We start from the raw sequence: 23,875 nt of genomic DNA, 5'->3' as shown, positions 1-23,875 counted from the left end.
CTGCAAGTGCTGCTTTTTATCAAGCGTCAAGGCAGCGCGTCTCAGTTGATGCGCGTAATACGCTTGAGGACCGCGCGCTGTCCATTTGTTTTGTACAGGATTAGCGCGCACTTTCCTGTCTTATTAGTTAAGCGTCTTTGGTTCAGATGAAGATGTACCATGTTACTGTTCATGGTCTTTGCATGGTAGAACACTGCTCTTAGCAGTCTAATGCTATTCCCACCAGTGACCAAGGACTCGCCCCAAAATACCAGTGTCTAGAGAATTCACCTAAATTTGTTTCATTACTCTTTTTTTCTTTTTTTTTGACAGCAAAGTGCCCATCATGTACAACAAAAATGTTGCTAAAAAGAGAAGAATTCTGATAACAGTTCAGGTACCAATTATTATAATGCCTTTTATCCTTACATCTGACACTTGCATTAACATAAAAAGGGACATGTCAATGAGATGTGCATGTCTTCTTTCACACCATGTACTTTATGATTTTAGAGCATGTCACCTTGAATATTTGTATGTAGGTATCGTAATTTGTGACATGATGTCCCGCTTTAAGTCCATGTCGTGGATCATGATTTTTCCCCCTGGATTTTGTTACTACTCAACAACAACAACAAAAAAGAAAGTTACATGTATATATAGTAGACACACATACATGTGAGATTCATTGACTTTTTATTTGATCTCTTCATCTTGAAATCATATGAAAACTTAATTGATGTAAAATGCTTGCTTCTCAGTCATTTCTGTCACTACCTTTTAACATACCTGTTTGCTTCCTTTCTTGCACATTCTGCAGTATCTCTCTCTCCATTCTTCCCTCACATCCTGTCTCTTTTTCCTGCTTTTTGCTATTGAAAGCTTGATATTTCTGTTTTAGTTTAGTCTGTGTACAGCAAGGAAAGGCCACTTCCTTGTTAACAATGAGCTGTATATACTGAAATGTATTCACTTTTTCTATTCCACTGTATATAGTCTATACACATTGTGAATACTTGCAAAAAAAATTCAAGAAAACATGCACTTTGAAGAATAATTTTTTTGGTACAAATTTTGTAGGAAAAAATAATGAAAAAAAAATCTGATACGGTACCACCAGATATATGTCTAATCATACTATTAGTTGTATGACTTAAGAACATTGCAAAAGTTAAAACACTGTTTTACATATTATGGAGTTTGTCATTCAGGTGCCACTGAAAATTCTTGTTTTCTTTATGTGAGGAAAATTATCTCTCTGTACATTGCAGAATTCTTACAGCTCCTCTTGTATGTGCAGTAATAAATATGCTTTCAGATATAAAACCCAAAATATGGTTTGTCAGTACAATGTATTAGTGATTTAGTAAACATGATCAGGTGGAATGTGAAACATTTTGTCACATTTGTCCATGTGCAGAGTATTTTATATGCTTACTCCACATGAAAAAAATTAACTGATCGTTAACAACAGGCCGAACAATGTGTGGTGTCTTTGAACGAGAAGTCTTTGTGTGCTGCTCCAGTTGTCTTCATGTAGGTACATTGTACAAGCTGGAGGGTGCACCATCCATGTGAAATGGTGTGCTTCTTGTCAGTTTATGACATAGAAACACTGACTTCCCCCTGAGCAGGCCCTGCTTTATGAAGACCCAGTACAGTGGGGATACCATGTAATGGGAAGGCTGGCCCGGCTCGGATATTTAAGATTCAAGAATACCGATAAGCATATTTATGCTTCAATGCACATATTTGCTGACACGTTGCCGACGGGCGCCATTCCTAGTTTTATGTTTCCCCATACTACCAGGTCTTTGATTTATGTTTAGTTTCTATTAACTGCAGTGTCCATGTAGTCAACATTTTGAGTAGAAAAAACTCTGGTCTGTAAGGATGCAGTGAGGTGATGGTGTTCAGATACTTCAGCTCTCTCTTTTGCACAGGAAGACACTGAGGCACGAATTTAACAACAGTATTATAGTACAGCTGTACAAGTGTATGATACTAAGTATATAGTACACAGATAGATGAAGTGATATTCTGGTATTTCTTTGAGCCTTGTCAAATGTGGACTTGAGATACAAGAAATAGGATTTTCCAAACCTACCGATACATTGAGACAGAAAAAGCAAACAAACAAACTTGGTTGTACAACTGCAATAACCAGTTTTCTCCATAGTAAAGATCTTTGTTCATTTACATTTTTCTAAATCTTTGAATAGTAATGTAAAGTAATTACCTGTTTGTGGGACAATGCAAGTAAATCTCCCTGTGTATGTATTGGCTTAGGTCTTGCCATTTTTGCTCAGCCCATTCCAATCATGTAATTAGTGTTGTCTTGGTTTGATTGTCTTCTGTTATGTTTCATATGATATCACACTTGTTAGTTTGCAGGTTTCTGTGATACAGTGGCACAAGGCTTTTAAAACTTCTGTTTGTAGGAAATAAAATGTACATTTGGAATGTGTACAAAGTGTTTTGGGAAAAAAAATTGTCAAGAGTGATTATTAGAATACATGTACTCTTGTATATTTTTCATCTTGTGCAATCGTTTTCACATTATATCTTGCTGGCAGTCACTCACACACACACACACACACACACACACACACACCCCAGCTGTGAGATGGCAAAACAACACATCTACATGCAAGCTCTCGAGTTTAAAGTTTTGCAAACATACAGCTGTTTTGTTTTTGTTTAATACTTCATATCTTATCTTAAAAGGACCAACAGCATTAAAAAAAAAATGTATTGAATGCAAATTGATTCAAGACTCCTATTTATGGAATAACTTGTATAAATCAAAACATATTATGTTGTTTTACCACATGAACCCAAGCTATTGTTACGGCAAAACAATGCAAGTCTTGATGAATAGTGCGCATACATGTCCCACGTCATTGAATGCGTGGTTCTGCATGCCGCAAATGATCGCGCACCATAATACTGTGCAAACATTTATATGGCAAAACAAAATATTGCATGTAGATTTATTATGTTGTTTTGCTAAGTTCTTGACTGATGAGTGTTTAGAAGGGGCAAGCGTGTATCGCCACTTACATTGTTTTGCCAACAAAATTCTAACATTTCCCACTGGAAGGGGGCATCATATCTCGGTTATCGGATGTGTTCTGATTTCGCAATTTTGTGTTAGATTACACTAAAACTGAAATATGTATGTGACCAAGTCAATTTCCCTAAATTTTTGTCATACCTGAACACTTGTATGTTGTTTCGCCATCTCTCGGCCAACACACACACACACACACACACACACACACACACACACACACACACACATCCATATACAAACATACTGAAATGTAGTCTCTACATTGGTAAAGTAAAGGTTTCTCTCACAGAAATGACTATGTGGGATTTGATGTAAGCTTTGAATAATATGACATTTATTCAGCTTATTACTTGTACTGGGGAAATCTGATATTATACAAACTGATAAATATTAACATTTTTTGAATGTTACTAAGAAATTTCCACAGCCCAGATTTTCCTTTCATACAAGTCAATGTACAACACTACTTCTACAATAATAACTGCTGTAATATGATATGAATTGTGTTACTCCCAAACAGCTAAAAGATATACTGGTAGGTTATTGAACCTGTAATTGTAACAATTGAAAAAGAAAATCATTTCCATTTCCTGCATGACCATAAAGAAGTTAGAATATCAAGTTTTGCCTAAATTTGCAACCTTACTTTAGCAAGTCTTAGCACAAAGCATGACCAACTGCTAAACAAGTGGTTCATAAAGCACACATATCATGTAACTTGCTAATTCCTATATCACAATATATTATTCTGGACTCTGTGTGTCCTCCATTTGGTACTTCATGTAATAGCTTTCATTCTTCACAGATTGCAGCAGTCATTTCAGTGCAGTCATTTTTGAAATAATACACAGTGTATCAATTATACTTGGATGCTCACTATACACATACTACAGACTACAAACCTCAGAGTGCCTAATATGTACAATATATTAAAGCTTTTCTCCCATTGAAGCAGAGCTTAGATTAAGCGGTGGTTGGTATTGGCCCCTGCATAAACACCCCACATGACACCCAGTATGTGGACAAAGTATGCACAGATATTCAACCAAATGATACCCACACACGCGCTACAATACATTCAGAAACAAAACGAAGACAAAAATGACTAAGCAGTCTCATATTGTTTGAGCAAATGCATCACTGGTACAAACCTTCATTCATTTGATCCATAAAATAACCCTTTGCAGAGTTCACAGTTCATATTAAGTCACAATGCCTATGATCCTGCCAATGCTGAGACATACGCAGCACTCTTATTTAAAGGACAAGTCCACCTTCATATACATAAGGATTGAGAGAATGCAGCAATATTAGTAGAACACATCAGTGAAAGTTCGAGGAAAATCGGACAATCTACCACCGGTATTCAAAAGTTATGAATTTTTAAAGTATCTGCCCAGTCACTGCTGGATGAGAAGACTACTACAGTGTATGATGTCACATGCGTACAACGATATAAGGAAAATAAAAAGAGAATTTCAAAAAACTTTTCTTTTTGAATAAAGTGCACATTCCTTCGACTTGTTACTGACATATGTTAAGGGTAATATTATTCCCCCTGCCTTCTGAAAGAGAGAAGTTGAGTGCTCTTTTGTTATGCAAGAAAAATGGAAATATGTTGAATTTTCTTTATTCTTTCTTTACATCGTTGTACACATGTGACATCACCAGCTATAGTAGTCTTTTCATCCAGCCATGACTGAGCAGAAACTTCAAAAATTCATAACTTGTGAACGGATTGTCGGATTTTCCCCAAACTTTCGCTGATGTGTTCTACTAATATTGCTGCATTTACTCAACCCACATGTCTATGAAGGTGAACTTGTCCTTTAACTTATACAAATGTATATGTTTTTATTACATCATGTATACATGCAATGCATGCAACTGAGTGACAACACATTTAATGTTTTCATTTTCGTTTTTCGATCATCTCTTTCTATTTCCGTCTGTCACAAGTACGAGTCCACACACACATTACATATACTCAAATACACACTGAATGAGCATATGGACAGCATGTGGGGAAGGTAACTCCACATTTGCACTGAGGTGCATGTATGAGTGGAAGCTAAGGGCGCTTCATATAACTGCCAGCACAATGTCTTACTGCCCAACAGCAAATATTCAGACTATGCAATCAACAGAATCTATCTGAGATTGGATGAAAAATAACCCTTCTAGAAAAGAAATTACATCCATGTAATTTGAAGGATTCAGCTATTTCTTTTTAAAGCAGTGATGAGGATTAAAGGAAGTGGTTCAGCCAGAACAAGTCCTGATAAAGTGGTTTGTGGTTCAGATTAACTTTTTATGTGCCACGTTCGCACGTCCGACTCGGTCGACAGCGTGCCAAGGTCACATATTCTGCTAAAACGCACAAACCCATGCAAACTGATAGATAAATTGCCAAATAGTACAATGAAAGCATTTCTTGCAATTCAATTCCTGTCACAGGTAGCTTGCATTTTATGAGGTGATTGACCATTAAGCCATGTTCCTAGCCACTGGATCTGCGAGTAAATTCAAAGTTTCTGTCACTGTGTTTTGTGTGCAAACAGGATCATGCCTCCTATAATGGGGCTGCTGGTCATTTGAAAGAAAAACAATCATAGATTTGCCATACAATTTATATCAAAGCAAAGCTGAGGGTAACAAAAATCTATGAAAGCTACATCGATTTGAAAAACAGAATGTTTTCCCCAAAGCAGGCTTACATTGCTGTCTCAGAATAATGTAGCACAGAAGGGGTTTACGTGGCACATAAAGAGTTAAGAGATGAAATAACACATTTGTTACACTGAATTTTGTTACACTTTACCATTCTGGTAGCGCTTCCACTAAAGTGGGTCTGAATGATTGGATATAAGCACTGTACCTGACTGATAAACACATGAAGACAGGTGAACATCAGATTCACAGGGTGTGTTTACTCAAATCCTACCTAATTAGCAGGAAGTACCTCATTATCTGGTAAATAGGTGGAGACAATTGTATACAGCAATAAAGGACACATTTAAAATGGTGACCTTAGAATCATAAGGACATGTACACAGCATATAGGTTTTTAATGTCCAGAAATAACAACTACCATGTATTGTAGGATATAACAAATATGCCAATGTACATATGTACAAATTAAAAAAAAAAAAAATAATAAATCAGTTCAATTTACATTATAGCACTGATTTGAATACAAGGTAATAGCCAATCATGTACTACATATAGCATTTGGACTTTCAAAAAGCTGTACATGAAAAAGTATCCTTCATTCATCCTTCTTCAGCATGCTGAACAGACAGAGAGTGGTCCAAAGCTCTGTATCCCTGGAGATAGTTGTCAACATGGTCCTGCCACCCTTAGAGCCCTAGTCTTTGAGTGGAGCTTGGCCTGTGCTCAGCAGTGCATTTTCCTGTAAGAAGAATTCATATTATCAGCTATTTTACCAGATGTGTTTGTGATAGGATATGAAGTGTTATATGCAAATTAATTCACATTGTATTGATTTTTTTTCTTCAAATTTTCAAAATCCAGAATAATACACTATAACTTATATTTCAAGACCACATCAGAGCTGCTTTGGCCATTTTTTCCCCCAACACATTACAAAACAATTTGATAAAACATAACTCAATCATTGTTGAGGAGCAAACAAAAGTTTTCTAAGGAATGCAAAATTTGCCAATATCATGTAATTTCACTAGTCTATTTTTGTGTGATGATCATCTTAAAAATCAAACCATCAAATTTTTCTTGTATATTTTCTTCCCACTAACAACATGAGTAGAACAGTTGACGTGCATAAACAACAAGAAGAATTACGCCAATCTTTTTGGAGAAAGAACACACAATTTGGCACCATTCTTAAGAAAATTGAATGAAATTATAATCTTGATATGAGAATATCTTGATACATTGTTGCACAATAATTGGGAAAGGATGTTAAATTTCCCAGCATCTTTCTACTTTCATGTTCTGCCATTGTTGTCTGTCATTCTTTCCTTACCATAAGATCTGTGACAGCGTCCTGTATTTTTTCCTCAAAGTTCTGTTTCTCAGCTTGGTACTTTTGACCCTGGGTTCCCTCACTCTGGACCACAGAAGGAAGGCTTTGGAGTATGATTTCATTCAGTAGCCGTCCAGCCTTCTTCTGAGCAGTGCTTGAGAACTTCTTGTAATCGCCAGCAATGTTCAACAAATGATCCCTCCTCTGAAATATGTCAGTGAAAAGAGAATATGGCCGTTACTTGGAGATGCTCATGTTATTGGACATTAGTAACAACTGAGTTGGTGAATTCTATGAATCTCTGTGCACTGTGCATATATTTTGGGTAAGAGATCAGGGCACCGTTACATGAAAGTTGTCAGCCTTGACAAGTTGTCAGTCTCTGACAACTTCAGTAGAATCCTTGGTTTGATTGGCTGAGAAGCTCGCTGGTGTCTGACTGTTACTATGGTGATTGTCAGAAACTGACAATTTTCATGAAACGGTGCCCACGACTATTGAAATCAGAAATATGTGTACCAGTACTCATATAACCACAAGAGAGCACTAGAGAAAGCCTTCCTTCGTGTGTGTGATCGGCAAATACACTCAAGATCAATTCAACCATTTCTTCTGTTGTGACACCAACTTCTGCATTTGCAAATGTTAAAATTTACCATGTGAAGACATTTCACAAGTTGGTGATTTTGGTACAATATCATGCCCCCTACCTTTCTGTCTTAATTTATTCATTGGTCATTCTTTCTGGTTCTTAGGGCCTATAGATGGCTTCAACAAAACAACTGCTCCCCAACTTGATATATCATTGTCACAGATTTTTTTTTCAAGTTTTTATGAGACAGGAAATCAGTCTTCATGCCCTAACAAGAAAAGTGGCAACAGAAAGAAGAAAATGATAAATAAGAAGTAAATGTACATTGCTTCTAATAGCTAATAAACAGGTGTGAGAAATGTCTGCTCAGTTACAACTAAAATATCACCACAGGAAATGTGACAATAATAAGCAGGTCTGCAATTATGACTATTACTAGGTACAACAAGGTGCAATAATGCTTGATACTGGTATTTGGAATATTCAAGGCTTTTGTTAGAGGTATGTTTAAGAGTGTCATGCTTAGATAATGATCATGCTCTCACTTTGTGAATCATGCTCTCACTTTGTGAAACAAGAGATGGAAAAAATCTATCATCAATAAGATATGCACTTCGAACTGTGATATTCATAATGCACACATAAAGCAAAACCAGCATGGAAAACTTACTCAGAACATTTTGGTCACTATTCATTATCATAACAAGGTATTACACACAAAATAACAAACTACCACATATCCTAAATCTTCCTCTGGCACATCAAACATTTCTGAGTGCTGATCTATGAATATGTAGATATTGTAGAGCATGTAGTAAGAAAACCAAATGAAAAGAGAGTTACTACAACCTTGGGAAAATTTTGTGACGGGAAGATTAGCTGTAAGTGTCATCACTATGCTACATCTGAGTGGTTGTGTTTCTGTTGTCATGACTTCACACACAAGCTAAGAGAGAGAGAAGTTGTTATTACTTACTGGAAGGGGTATTGTCTGGCCAGTGTAGAAGTGAGCATCCCAGATAGAGGCAATGGCAGATGGGTGACTGGGATGAACCTTGATGGACTTTTGCTGCAGCGAGGACTGGATCCAGGACTCCAGGCTAGTAGAATTACTCAAGCCTTTTAAGGAAGACTGGTTGAGAAACAATGATGGCATCAGAATTATTGTTGTTCATATACAAAAATCACACCTTGCAGATAACATGAATCAATGTGACTACACTTTCAGTCTTACCCTGTCTGTTCACTATAAATCTACCCCATCTCCTCAAGTTGACCCTGCTCCTATTCTATTTTTTAATGCTAATGCCTGTGCATATCATATTATCAATTCTTAAGTTGCCCTTTTCTTTTTTTTTCAAGTGCTCCATTTTTGGAGTGTTTTCATGACCTTGACTTTGGTTTATTTGTTTAATCCCCTAAAGAATCCAAATTGTATACATTTAGAGAAAAAAAAATACTAGCATTCAAAATGCTCCTCAATCAAAGCCTTGTTTTCCACATACATTGTGCCTACACATCTCATTGGTAACATGTGTCTTCCTCTACAAAACCACCTTTTATTCTTTTAATTACTCCATTACAATGTGATTTGTCCCTTAAAATGTTTCATATGACCTACTGTATGGATCTCATATAAATGCCATAAACAAATCCCACGATAAACAAAATGAAATGAACGTCGCTAAACACTGATGAGTGCTCAGCTGGTTGTGCATGGGCTAGAATGACTGCAGGGCTGCCAACTCTCAAGCAATTCACCCAATTCTAGTTGTCTCAATCTGATAACAAATTCTCATGCTGAACCCTAAAAACAGAAAGTTAAAACTTAAAGTCTCTAAAATCCCCAATATTCCAAACATTCAATATGCTTGATCGGTTCAATCAAATTCAATCCTTGGGTTTGGTCGTTCTGCTCCCTCGCAGTGTCTCAGTCCAAACACTCACTCAAGGTTGGCAGCCCTGTGAATATGTAATGTATATCAATTTCAGTCTCAATCACCTTGTACCCCTTCAATAATCACATTGATGTCACTCATAACTCAGCAGAGTAAAACAATTCAATGTACTCTAGGGGCTTAATCAGAAACTATCCCTCATACACAGTGCAATTTGTCAGGCTGTTGTTTCCCTTTTTTTACTCACATCTGGCTAATCCCTACATACAATGTATACACATTTACACACATGCATACATATGATAAAACAAAGTAACAAGCAGAATTAGGAGACACAAACAGATACACACACACACACACACACACACACACACACACACACACACACACACACACACACACACACACACACAACACACAAAATATGAAGCACTGCAAAGCAATGAGCCTGTTCACCTTGTCCTTGGTATCTTGGAAGATGGGAAAGATGAATGTACCCTGCAGGACACAGCCCTGGTCAAAGACGGGTAGGACACTCCAACCCAAGTAAGAGGAGCTGTCCAGTTTTACGTCCTCCTTACCACCAGCACCTTTGACCATTCCCTTGGAGTGGCCCGAGGGGTCTGGTTGGTAAGTGCATTCCATCCCAAAGAACTGGAGAAAGAGAACAAAGCGCTCATCATACCGAGGGTGTAGTACCTGCAATAAAACAAAACAAATGGCAAAGTCTGATGAATATTGTGAATACTGACTGATCTTAGTGAATCTGTTGCACCAAATTGGTGTGATTGCAATCACTTGGTACACTGTAAAACCACTGGTTCAATAATGATAGGATAATCACATAACATCAGAATTAAGAAAAATAACCAAAACAAAACAAGATGCACAAACTAAACTGACCCGTGGTCTGTCTTTCCATCTAGGTGACCTCATGAGACTATCAACGTCCATCTCTGTGGTCAGAAACACCTCCTGCTGACTGACCTCTGCTACATCCGTCTTTCCAGCCTGCCGATTGGCCCCAACACCATATACGAGTCTAGTCAGGACCACAGTATAGCGATTCTCGGCTAGAAAGACCAAAAAGAACTAGAGATTGTAATTTGTCATCACTGACAAATTAAGGTGATCCGATTTTTTTAAATCAATGATTCGAGTCCTGATAGTGCAAAGTCTCAGCTACAACATATTAAAATCTGAGAGAAATTCACCGAAGCATAAGTAAGATAGTGCTCGATAAAGAGAGTCATGTCAATTTTCACATCTAAAAAATTCCCTCCCATAGAGATAATACGTCATAGCGAAGATAGAAAAAGAAGTACATATGACCTTTGACCCCACTTTGCACAGACAAGATGGCATCTGAGCAAAAAGTAGTTATTTTATGAAATGATTCCTGTAACATGGTCTTTACGTGTGCAAAATATGGGAAAGATAGGACATGTATTCACCAAGATACAGGATGAAACATCTACGACCTTTGACCCTAATTTACATACCCAAGATGGCGTCTGATTAAGTAGTTGTTATTTTATGAAATAATGTTCGTGACATGAACTAAACATGTGCAAAATATGGTGGTGATAGGGTATGTTTTTCTTGAGTTATTGCACATAAAGTTGTAAAAAGAAAGAAATATTACAATACATCGAAGATAAGCTGTAATTTCAACCAAGTTTTTTTACGTGATCCCGACAACGTATGAAAAAACAAAGGGCACATTTACGATAGCCCTACGTCTCAGCTACAACATATTAAAATCTTAGAGAAATTCACAGAAGCATAAGTGAGCTAGTGCTCGATAAAGATAGTCATGTCAATTTTCATTTCCATAAAAATTGCACTCCCATAGAGATTACACGTAAACTGGTCAAATTTGACAAGGTTACCTTCAATCCATTTTTTCGAGGTGATGTCGTCATCTAATCAAAAATATGTAATTACATTTATGAAAGAGCATTTCATAAGCTACAACATATAGAAATTTAGATGAAAATTGGCAAAGGATAAGTGAGATACGCTCGAGTAAACTTGAAATTTGATGACGTCATTTTGAAAATTTACTTTTTTTACTTTATTAAGAAATTTGATATCTTTTAATCATTTTTCCAGCATTGCCAACCCATGAAATGACATGTACAACTCATCAGCTTTTAGAATATGTAAAGAAAATGGGGGGTCACCGTCCATCCTGACGAGTAAAATCGGGTTTAAAATTGGCGTTTTTTTGGCATAGTTGCACTGTATAGCGCCATTGACGCGCGCGCGGAATTTCAACTTTGACGGGCCCGTATGACGTCATATTGAATCGGATCGACTTGAAACTTGGTAGAAATATTCCTTGACATTTCGGACATCTGATCCGTGTGAAAAAAATTGAAAATTTCTATTTCATATTAGCTGTGCGTGCGAATATGTGCGCGCGCGTACGCGTCCGTCCAATTTTTTCAATTTTTCAAAAAATGCTCCAAATGGTCTGAAACGTGTGCAAAAAATTTTGAGCTCGATTTGAGCATACAAATATTTCAACGCGCGCGTACGCGCGCGTTTTGAGATAAAAATAAATTTTGAGAATATGAGTAGAATTCGCTTGACTTGAAATATATGTGACGTAAATTTCATTGAAATATTCCATTCCATTAATGAGATATGCATGAAAATGAAAAACAAAACAAAACAAAACAAAAATGACAACCTGCACTGACATGACTTCCCACAATAATTTGACATGAAACTAGGATACAGAGATGAGTGAACAAAAACATTACAAAGCATTAGCATTACAGAATTGATGCAAAGTGTTCTTTATGACTGTACCACTATTAGAGGGAAATAATCATACATTAAATGAAATGAAAAATCACTAATTTTAATTGCACAAATTAATGCATATTTCTTCTCCCCTTGATTATCATAGTTCTCTTTCTTGCTGTAGGTTGCACTATTTGCATTTGACATACTGCATACCCATGCTAATACTTTCATGGGCATATGTAGAAATCACAAAAGTACTGAATGTGGCAGAAATGGAAGGTTTTGAGTCTGAAAAAATAACACACCTGTCCAGTGCAAGGAGCTGAGCCCCAGTTGATAATCATTGTGCCATCTGGAATAGCAATACCTACAGCACCTGTTGATAATAATTGTTCTGTACCATCTATGTGTTCATATGAATAAAGGCATTATAAAAGTAGCACAAGTTGCTCCTGAATTTCCCTCATAAGCCATTTCGTAGTTTGACTTTGCACACGAGCATAAGGGGGTCATTTGCCATAACAGGCATGTTGGTTTTTACATTCAGTAAGACAAGCATCTGTGATGTAATGATAAACCATGAAATCAATACAAAAAGTGCTTGCCAGCAAATCCACCTGACAGTAACAGAATGTTCATTAGACGCCTAGTACATTGAATAACAACAGAAAAGTTTTTTGGTGCATTCAATGCAAAACAATGAAATGGATGCTAACCAAAAGTGATGATTGACCAGCCATTATGGTCGCCTGGTCTAAATGAGCTCATGCTTTGTTTGAACATGAACTCCATGAACAGCTAGGTGGAGCTCATGCACTCATGTCATTTTGAAAATGAGTGAAGTGCCTAACCAACAGAAAAAAAAAGAAAGGTAATTTTCAGAAATCATGTGCACGAGCCAATTACAAGATAGCTTATTGTGAAGGTGAATTGCAATTACCTTGGAGACCAAAGGCAGCCCGGACTCTGACTGCCACCCCGGCAGTACTGTCATAGTCCACACAGCGGACAAGGTCCAGCAATGGAGGCATTCTGTCCCTTGGAAGCTTTGAAAGGTCTAGTCTATCTGTCAGCCACCTCTCAATGTCTTCATCAGATCGTCTGGACCACACATCATCATTTTCCTGTTCCCTTGCTGGCCTGGATGTACTAGCACCGTGTCTGTCATCTTAGTATAATTATGTTTTGAGAGCAACAGAAGGAAATAAATAAGATTTGTAGGTACAAGAATGTAATTATGCATGCCTGTAATTAACCAAACAAAAATTGCACAACAATATGACTGAGCACACACTAAATGCTTATAATCAGCCTATCTATCAATTAAATACCTGAATATAAGAAAGGTTCAAGACCAAATTTGGCTTTCATCTTTGGAGACCTCTTGCAAAGTAAGTAATACAAAAATATAGATAATCATTCAAATGACTGCTGTGCATTTGTATACATAACATTACCATCAATAAAAGAAAAATGACAATTTTGGGATGTTATTTGTTTGTAAGTTTGTTCTTTCTCGAAATTCTCTCTTCTGAACTTGGGCCCTCCTCATATTCAGGTACAATCAAATATTCACTGCTACATACATGTTATTCTCTGCATATAGCATACACTGAATAATAAAACCAATAACATTTGTGGAAACCAGTTGTTGGTCTACCATAAAATGCTTTGAACCTGATGACATCACACACTTTCTGTACACAGAGTATATGCAGGAAACCTGAATTTGGATTGATTTATCTTTTTCACCCTCAAACTGAATACATATCTCAGCCACAGCATGCCCATGTTATGTCTGACAAAGAGATAATGTCGAAATACCCAGTTTACCTTCTCTTCTAGCCAGTTCCAAGATGGCTTCTTTCTCAGTCTTCTGCCAGTCAGATCTTGCTTTGTAGTGTTTGATTACATTGACCTCTGATTCATTTGGCTTACACTGGTGAGAATGGTAAAAGCCACTGGTGTATACTGGTGCTTCTAGAAAGTCCTGTTGGCATAGAGGAGAAGGAGGGAAGTGTCAAAATGTAAAACCTTCAAAAGCAATTAATACAATAATGTAAACCTAGATAGTAACTGGGAAATCCTCCCTCTTATTTAGTAACAGACTGAAACAAGAAATTCATCATCAAATTGAACATATGTTAGTTTTACATCATGAGAATCTCAATATGATCAACATTTCAACTTACATTTCAATCATAGGATTAACCAAAAGTTACAAAGAATGCTTCACAAGATTGTAATTTCCAATGGTTACAATCCAACGGGAATTCAAAAGGAAGATTTTCCCAATATGATGCACACTTCTGCAATATCTTACTTTACCTTCCCAATAAATCACAATATTTGTTCTGTTATTGTATTAAAGGAAGAGGCAATCTGCAGAGATTAGTGCAGGTCCCATTACTGTAGTGAATTCTGCCTATGGTGGTCTCTCTGTGTCATTTTTAATGGACTGTATGCAAAGGCACTGATCTTGGACTTCTCAGAAATTCTCTTCTTTATGTGTTTGGAATGCACACACTGCCTAGACATTGAGATGTTGCTACTAGTCACACACAACTTACGTCAGACCTGACTAGCAGTCTCACTAGCAGGGAACAGCCTGGGACTGGAGGAAGATGGTCCAGAGATTGAGGGAGAGTGGGATGGTTGGTGATGGGGTAGCCTCGTCTCATGCGCAGCTGGTGTCCACCGATGTTAAGCTAAGCACGAAAGCAATTTAAAATAATACACCCATAGCATGGATTAGTAAGGTGTCATATGTCTTCTACTTCTGGAAGGTAGCAGACTGGTGTACGAAGCATACAGAGAATTTCAAACTGCTATGGACTTGGTACATATTCATTCTTATGGATAACACTGGATGTGATTTCATCAACAGTTTTGCACAGACAGTGATAGATTTGGGTTTTTTTTGTGAAGTGAAATACAATACAAATATATCAAAGTGTTCTGATTCCACTAATTCACATCAATATGAACACCAACAATAGTGACACTTGTATCAAGCCACATCCAACAAAAGTATCCTCTACTGTCTGTTCCTGCAAGCACATTTCAGAGCTGACACAAATAAAATAATAAATAAAAATACTCACTCATAACAAGTCTCCCAGCTCCCTCACATTCCCCCCCCCCCCCCCCCTCTTCCTCTTTTGGTATGTGAGAGAAACAGTGTTGCTACAGTACATCAGTGTTACAAAGAGAAGACACAGTGAGAGAGTGATGAATATTTGATGCTGGTATGATATTCCTCCACATGGAAAGGAAGCACACTGAAAGCTGTCCTCACCTTCTTGGTGCTAGGGTTATATACACTGAGCAGACATGATCCCAAGACAACTAACTGGCTGGTGTGTCTCTCCACAGTGTAGACTCTAAACTCAATGAGCTCGCCAACTTTTCCTGTCTCAACTGTGGCACGGTGTTTGAACTTTGGACAGCGAGCCGGGGATGACCACTCTGCCTGAGTGGACACCGAGTCTACAGCAGAGTTGACCTTGCCCCCATCCAGAAAAGCAACAGTGACCTGGGATGGAAATTGAATCTGATTCTTGACACGAACATCCTTTGGAAATGGTGATATCGCTCTGTATTTTACTTGAGATTTGTTCTAGTAGTACTGCAAACATATCAGGACACATAATAGTGCTTATAAGAGATATAAGTAATACAGGTATATTTGTATTCCAAAGTGAATACAAGCAGACTCATTCACTTCATTTCATTCATTTAGTTTTTTGTTTTCATTTCAAACAGAAACATATACATATTTTACAGAAATCAAAAATGTAAAATTACATCACAATACATAATGTTTACAGAATATCATAAGTATACAGAAATGCTGGAAATGGGGAGGAATGCTAAAAAGCAGTGCTTGTAGGGTGCATTCTCCCCCCCCCCCCCCCCCCCACAAGCATACTTGATTTTATGGCCTGACATGAATATATCCATCATTACATGCACTGATAAGACCCTGTGCTGTACTCTGCTATTATGATTTTGTAAAACATTTGACACCATTATTAGGGCCTACACATGTGTTTCAATATCAATGTTCGAGTTACCAACCTTAGCTATGCTAGCATTGTCTGGCAAAAACCTGACCCCATCTATGTACAGGTCATAACCATCTGTAGGGTCAACGGCCTCAGGGAGGTCAGAGGTTGCACTGATGTCAAAGAGCACCCATTCTGGTGTCTCTGGTCTTGCAATAGGATCGGGTGGTGGTGGTGGTTTGGGTGTTGGTGATGATGGCTTTTGACTTTCCACGCTGATGTGCAAAGGAGTGTAAAGAGAAGTACCATAGGTTGCAAGAAGTTCTGATTTACAAATAGTAAGATTTCCACAATACTTAAAATTACCACTGGTAAATAGCAATTGTTACTTGTGACATATTGTTCGTATTTTTACAGAGGCCACTTGAAAAACAGGTGAATTGAGATTACATCTCTATTATCTTATTGCCCAAACCTTTTGCCTGAAAATCAGTTTGGGTCAAATTTCCCTTGGATGGAAAGTATCTCTGATAAAATAATGGAATCACATCATTATCATAAAATTACTTAACTTTGTTGTCAAATATGGGAGTTCATGAAAAGGAAAATGATGTTCATTCTGACATGCCGAGGGGCAAGAAAGATGAAATCTTATGGTACTGAGAATGCCAATGGACAACTGGCAGACAAATTACCTTGCTTTTGTTTTTAGGGACGAAAATCGTGTAGGCTACGGATGAAAGCATACCAGTATAGTGATACACACTATGCATCAAAGAATAAAATGGAACATATGTAATATCAATCCATCAATGAGACCGACCTTTTGACAGGCGTATTGGTAGCAATGTCTTCCTGATCTTCAGGGGCTGCTGGTGGCAGTGGGCTTGGTTTGGGGATGGACGGAGGTGCCAGCTCATCTGATTGCCTATCAGGAATCACCTCAGTAAGGGTGTCAAGGGGGACATCTGGGTGGATTGGTGAGGGACTGGGAGACTCTAGACTAATAGGGGAGCGGGTGAATGGACTATCTGTGTGGATGGGATGAGGGGTCCTCCTGTTTGTTTGTTTGTGTGTGTGTGTGGGGGGGGGGTTGGGTGGGGAGGGAATGAGGGAGTGAGTGGGTGGGGTGGGTTGGGAATGAATGGGTGGGGACAATCATGTGTGCAGAAAGATAGGGTGCAGATTCGAAGGTAAACAAAAATTTCACTGGTGACCACAAAAGAGTGCATGATACTTTTTTGGTTACAGGAGTGCACTAAGGCTGAGTGTCTTAATTAGTCTGATTGCATTTTATATACATAGATGCCGATAATATGGATGTTACAACAGAAAATTTGTTTACAAGCTTCAAAATTAAGAACATCTCCACCACAAATGCAACTTTGATTCAACAACAGAAGTATCAGCTCTGGCATTTCATACCTACATGTGCACAAAAGAGCATTTGACTAAAAACATATAATGTGCAGGCTTGACAATAATGATACAGCACACCTCTGCATGAGAGCTTTAATATTAGCATGCAAAATATTGACACAGTTACTCTAAAACTCCCTTTATTTGCCATACAATCAGTGTGTTGTTGATATCATGAACATGAATGCAAGACCAATGACAACAAAAAGACAATCAGAATAGTGCAAAAAGATGCATTCTGGCAGATTTTTCAGTTTTGTTTGTTAAGGAGAAGACAGTGAAAGTCATTAGAAATATACATTAATCATGATTATTTATACAAGAGAATGCCATATTTGCAAAATAAATTGCCAAACTAATCATTGATTAAAATGAAGAGAAAAGAGCTTGGATTTGAGAAAGAGAAAAAATCAAACAAACTCAGTAACATATGTGCTACAAATAGTTTCACACAACTTATAAGCTACAGGACATGCACAAATCATAAACACATATTTTGCGGTCTGGAAATTTTCAAACATTTTGTAATCCATGGAACGTGATGGAACGTGTGCAAACACACACACACATACACACACACACACAAAAATGATAACAATGCAAATATCTTGTTTACTACATTTTGTCAATATGTGCAAGGTATTAGCAGTCGATAAAATTAAAACTAAACTTTACCAGAATAAGCACGAAATAATAATCATGCAAAAATGTCCATTTGTATAGCATTCCACATCTTTCCAGAACTGGAACAGTGTTAGCAAACCTTGCACCAGCATTTTTCCAGAATGTACCATAGGGCCTACTACCAAAGATATTCATTAGATAAAGATATAAGGCACCATGTCAAGCCACAATCACACAATAGATGCAATGTAGAGCCTTTAGTTGAGATCCACAGTGGGGTCTTAAGGCAAAGTACAGCTAACACACAAGTGGTCATGATTATGCCCAGATTTTTGATAATCACAATTTGTCACCTGTATGAAAATCAGGCTTCGAAAATGGAAACAACAAGAAAAGAAGGTTTCCTTTAGTCATAGAGTGATAGTGAATGGATGATGGCTGTCACCTATGGTAGGGCCTAGTGTTCTATCACCATTAGACCATGATGCCATACTTGCTGACCATATGAGGCTCAGTAGGATCAGTGGACATGGTTTTATAAATACTTGTTCCATTGCATTCCCCTTCTTATTAATCTTGATTGCTTTTGCTTCATTCAAAGTAACTATCTTTTTGTGGTATGAAAAATATACTACTGACTGCTGCTGCAAGTACATCTTGTAATTTCATTTGTTTTCTCTGACCATTGCTAAAATATTGTGAGGAATTCATGCTGGATCTAAAAGTGTGGAGTATTGAAAATAGTAGAAATGAGCATACCCCTAGGGTGTTCATGTGTAGCTCTTTAGTGAAAAATAAGTAAAATGCATGTTTAACATATTGGTCCTACATAAAAGAAATCAATTGCTTTTAACAAATGATGATTTTCTAATATCTGTATCATAATACCCACATTCAAACATCAATTTAGGTACCGGTGCTGTACCACAAATTTGGGAAATCACATGTGTCAATCACGTATCATGAAGTCAGAGACTCCAACCCCAAGCACCTTCTGATCTGGAGATTCTCCCGCCTGAAACCCCTAGCAAACGGGAGACTCCAAGTTTATGTGTGCGAAGCGCAAAGTTCCTAGGGTTATAGATGCTCTCTGGTGCTATCTAAGGCTTATTTTTGCAACATACGATAGCAATAAGTAAGAAATCCTTTCCAACGGGAGACATTGAGCCAGGACGGGAGAAATTAAATCTCAAACGGGAGAACGGGAGATTTTGCAAAAATGGGTTTTCGGCGGGAGATCTCCCGACGAAAATGGGAGAGTTGGAGTCTCTGTGAAGTTGTTAAGTGACAGTGCTGATCAAAATAGGAATCACTGGAAAAAGGGATTAATCTATAAGATTGACATACCACTTCTATTAGTGACCAAACCCAAAATGAATGTGTCTGTATATACAGTATAGACTGCTGAACAGATAAGTGAAAAATCTTATGACAGAGTTTGAAAGTATGAGTTAAGTCATGATTAATGTGATTTGCATTTCCAAAGGTTAAGGGCCGGAAAGAGTGCAAGACCACAACATTTTTGCCTATTCCACACACACCCCGATGATTACGATGCAATGAATTGCTGTTCGGTAATTACAGCATGACAACATGCTGAAACCATGATGAAACCAACCCCCTCCTTGAAAACGACAACAACAATATCACACATATACACCACAAGGACATGACAAATGCGATAACACTTTTGCTAGAAATTCACAGCTTGACTGTGTCTGAGATAGAACAACTCAGAAATGTTCAACTAAAGGAATACAAATTCTGAGGCAGAGCAACTTCAAAGGCTAAATAATAATAAACTCCTTTTTGTCCCCTTTTTTCTATGAAGAGGAAGGGTCCAAATTCTACAAAACATATTCATGTATTCATTGACATTCAAAGAATATCTAGGAACACATGAAGCAGTCTAACTCATGGTTCTTATAAATATTGACAGGATTGGCCATGGAAAAAAAATGCCCACAAACAAACAAGCAAACAGAATATTACAAATGCAAATACTGAGCAGAAGGGACATATATTACAATAATGTGCAAGTGCATGGACACCGAAAATAGGATAGAGCAATTCCTCCCATAGTTGTGTTGAATACAAGAGAGCATTTTAGAGACCCTGCAGTGACCCACTTTGAAGGCTGGAGTGCAAGCTAAGATTGGGGGACAGTGCAGCAGGATTAGAGGATGGGTGGGTGTGGGACTGGGGAAGAGAACCACCAACTGCTAGGTCAGGAGTCGGACTCTTGAATGGGGACAGGGATCTTGGTGGTAGAGGGGGTATGTCTGTATTCTGGGCTGCAAGTTTGGGGTCCTTAATAGGGGACATCTTCCGTGGCTTATATGATTTTGGAGCTGGCATGGAAGAGACCTTAAAAAGGCCTGGATTAGAGGTCTGAATATCAGTACTAGGCAAATGAATAAAAGGAGACCAACAGAAAAAGATTACATACAGCAAGTTTGGACAATGAATACATACCAAGAGAAAAGACAATGACTAACAGGAAAATAGCATCATTTATGACACTATGAGAAGTGGCATGCGAGGCCAGTTGTCTGAAGAACATGTATTCCGTATGTAGTAAGCAATACAATAAACATAACAATAAATACTTCTCCATAATACCTGTGGCAGCATTTGATCCACAACTCCCAGCAGGCATGGATACAGATACAACTTGTAATTATTGTGCTAAGGTGAAAACGATCCAATATCTGATTAATCAATGTTCTTTTGTGATGTAATCTCCTTCATAACAACATCTTCAGCACAATGAAGGAACCGCATTGCAATTAATGCCCATTCGATGCTATTTTACATGCCTGGAAATGTTCTAAGTCATTTCCATAGGATCACAGAGGGGTAAAACATCATGGGTACTCTTTCTTCCTCTGTGATGATCAACATGGCCAAGTACTTTGAGGGTACAAAACTGACACAACATGCCATTCATCCAGATGAATGTATCACATTATTGAGCTACTGTCTTCCCTGGGTGTAGCATTACAATTCATTTGCAAAATGCCCCCCCCCCCCCACAAAAAAAAAAAGAAGAAAGAAAGAAAGAAAACTTAAGTTGAATCTAATAGCATAAGTCAACTCAGGAGACACACAGAAATAAACGTTACTTACTGCAATCAATTAGAATATGACTAATCTAGAACTAGACTTTCCACAGCACACTGTTTGATTCAATGACAAGCACAGTATATACACTGGGCTATTACCACTGAATACTTGAGTGAGAAAAACTGGTAGATTTTCCCCCATAGAGTGAAGAATTTCACTCAGTGCTTACTTCTCTTTCAGAGGACGACGGTTTATGGCTGGCACGAGGGTGATAGCTCCCTCATTCTGCAGCAGCTGGAAAGCCTTCTGAATGTCCAATGTGTACAGTCTGCTTGGCTCACTCAGGAATATCTGGTGCATGTTTAGAAATGTAGGGGAAACCAAAATCAAGTTCAGCTTCACTGCTCATTATAGGCTAGAATTTGAGATGTCCTCATAAACTGTATAAGGATATCTAGATTTGAAACAATACACTGCATAGGACTAGGCCATATCAGCACAAAATGCATACTTAGTACATTAAAATCCTTTAAGCATTTCATAGACAATATAAAGACTGTCTACTTCAACTTATTGTGATTGTAATGTAAACATCCTCCACACTGCCAGTCTACCCAGTCTACTGAACAGACAAATCTTGCTATACAAAACAGCCTGGCCCTACAATTGTTATATGCAAAAACACTTGTTACGATCCTACATTTACTACTGTACATTTGGCAATGTGGATGGTCAAAGGAATGCTACAATCTGCATCTCTTCCATAACTGATCCCTGTCCTTTCTCACATCATTCCTCCCAGTATGCATACTTACACAAGATCAGCAAGGACATGAATACCAGATCTGACCTTCATGTTCATGATCACCTCATCAACCTACACAAGCTGCCCACATTGGATCTATAGTTTTAAGTTTTTTGTGTCTCTCAAACAGCAAGGCATGTACAGCACAAAACACATCCCCCCCCACACACACACACACACAAACTTTGCACACACAAAACACTCAAATTACATGAGTGATACTATCCTCTTGTGGTTCAAAAATTGTAAACAGCAAAAACCCAGGCTGACAAAAGGTAATAAACTAACAAAACCGTGAGTTTCTGTTAAAATTCAGCAAATGGGTCAGAATTCTTGCAAGTTACACTGACCTGTTTCATGACATGGTAGTCTTGGGCCTGTTGCATGAAGTTCTCTCTCAGCAGCATGAGGAGTGCTAGGCAGAGATCACGCAGAACCTCATGGCTCCAGCCATTCATGAAGCACTGATCCCACATGTAGAGGACAGCAAGCGTGTCACACACACCAACAAAACCCTGGGAATTGTTTAACAAGGGCATCCTTTTAATTTTGACAACATGTGTGTGATTCATTGATCTATTGCTTTTAACCCCTTGAGGACTTTTTGATTTTGCTACAATAAGCATATCCCATAGACACCTGCCTGAGTATACTTGGGACTCGTCCTCAACGGGTTAAGGAGATGGGTGGGTTGACATTATGAGCAAAACAGAGGGCAATGGTTCTCCCATAGTAGCCACATGCCATTTAACTCAAAAATATCTGCCTGCTCTGAGTCAGTTTAGTGTGGTATGATTAGAATCTTTTTCTTGATTTACTCTCAACAGCAAAAAGATTCACTCTCAGTATGTGCAAGTAATAAAAAAAAGAAAAAAGAAACTGCTTGTTTATGAATGGAAGCATCAGCAATGATACGAGTGAGCTATGGTTTGATTCCAGAAAATCATTGTATTCAAGTTACAAAATGAATTCCTTCCTGTGCACAGGGTCAATTCCCTTTCCCACACTGAAGAGCATCAACTTCCTAAATCTTTCCAATGCTCAGTAGTAAGCTTCATTTCTCATTGAAATTGCAAAATTCTGTAGTACTCGATCCTATATCAGTGAACTTTGACTACGAGATACACAAAACAACAAAAAACAGATGATTTCCTATTGCAAGATTTAACCCTCACTTCACCAAGCCACTTTCTGAGGAACATCAGAGGACTGGCCAGAATATCCCCTGTTGCCATGGCAGCAGAGTCCACTGCTACATCAGTAGTGAAGGAGGACGCTTTCCTTTTTTCATCATATATTTGATGCACTAGAAACTCCTGCATTGATAAAACAAGACAAAAGAGTAAAGAAAGAACCTGACATTTACATTTCAAATGACATGCTATATGCAAACCTTGTACTTTTGAATCTAGGATTGACAGGTGGTTACAGTATTTAGGGATAGCAGTGTTTCAATAGTATTAAATAAGACAATACATCCTTCCACTTTTATTAGCAGTATCAACAAATGCCGACTTTAACATAACTAACAGTAGGAAACATACATTCTACTCCAACAAAAAAACAACAACAAATAAACAAACAAAAAAACTTAAGCATTTACCTCTCCAATTATGACTGCTTGATTCAAGTTTAATGTATGCACC

General features: G+C 37.8%; 1 protein-coding gene across 1 annotated transcript in view; it reads right to left on the bottom strand.

The window, feature by feature from the left end:
- Nucleotides 1–5,708: 5,708 nt before the first annotated feature.
- Nucleotides 5,709–23,875, bottom strand: part of LOC139730547 (uncharacterized) — a 30,030-nt gene continuing 11,863 nt past the window's right edge. The window contains exons 7-21 of the mRNA XM_071641402.1: nucleotides 23,405–23,545; nucleotides 22,580–22,744; nucleotides 21,654–21,775; nucleotides 20,488–20,762; nucleotides 17,139–17,283; nucleotides 16,389–16,590; nucleotides 15,607–15,843; nucleotides 14,879–15,016; nucleotides 14,142–14,298; nucleotides 13,249–13,476; nucleotides 10,455–10,624; nucleotides 10,008–10,250; nucleotides 8,630–8,785; nucleotides 7,062–7,265; nucleotides 5,709–6,467 (exon numbers count right to left, since the gene is read on the bottom strand). Of these exons, the coding sequence (XP_071497503.1) occupies nucleotides 6,423–6,467; nucleotides 7,062–7,265; nucleotides 8,630–8,785; nucleotides 10,008–10,250; nucleotides 10,455–10,624; nucleotides 13,249–13,476; nucleotides 14,142–14,298; nucleotides 14,879–15,016; nucleotides 15,607–15,843; nucleotides 16,389–16,590; nucleotides 17,139–17,283; nucleotides 20,488–20,762; nucleotides 21,654–21,775; nucleotides 22,580–22,744; nucleotides 23,405–23,545 (2,628 nt within the window). The 3' untranslated portion in view covers nucleotides 5,709–6,422. The remainder of the gene's footprint in view (nucleotides 6,468–7,061; nucleotides 7,266–8,629; nucleotides 8,786–10,007; nucleotides 10,251–10,454; nucleotides 10,625–13,248; nucleotides 13,477–14,141; nucleotides 14,299–14,878; nucleotides 15,017–15,606; nucleotides 15,844–16,388; nucleotides 16,591–17,138; nucleotides 17,284–20,487; nucleotides 20,763–21,653; nucleotides 21,776–22,579; nucleotides 22,745–23,404; nucleotides 23,546–23,875) is intronic.

The sequence above is a fragment of the Diadema antillarum genome, unplaced genomic scaffold (assembly GCF_040938485.1).
Source record: "Diadema antillarum isolate AM-2024a unplaced genomic scaffold, OU_Dant_1.0 seq00000320_RagTag, whole genome shotgun sequence".
NCBI lineage: Eukaryota > Metazoa > Echinodermata > Echinoidea > Diadematoida > Diadematidae > Diadema > Diadema antillarum.
Note: the sequence above shows the minus strand (reverse complement) of the source record. Positions and strands in the feature narration are given on the sequence as shown.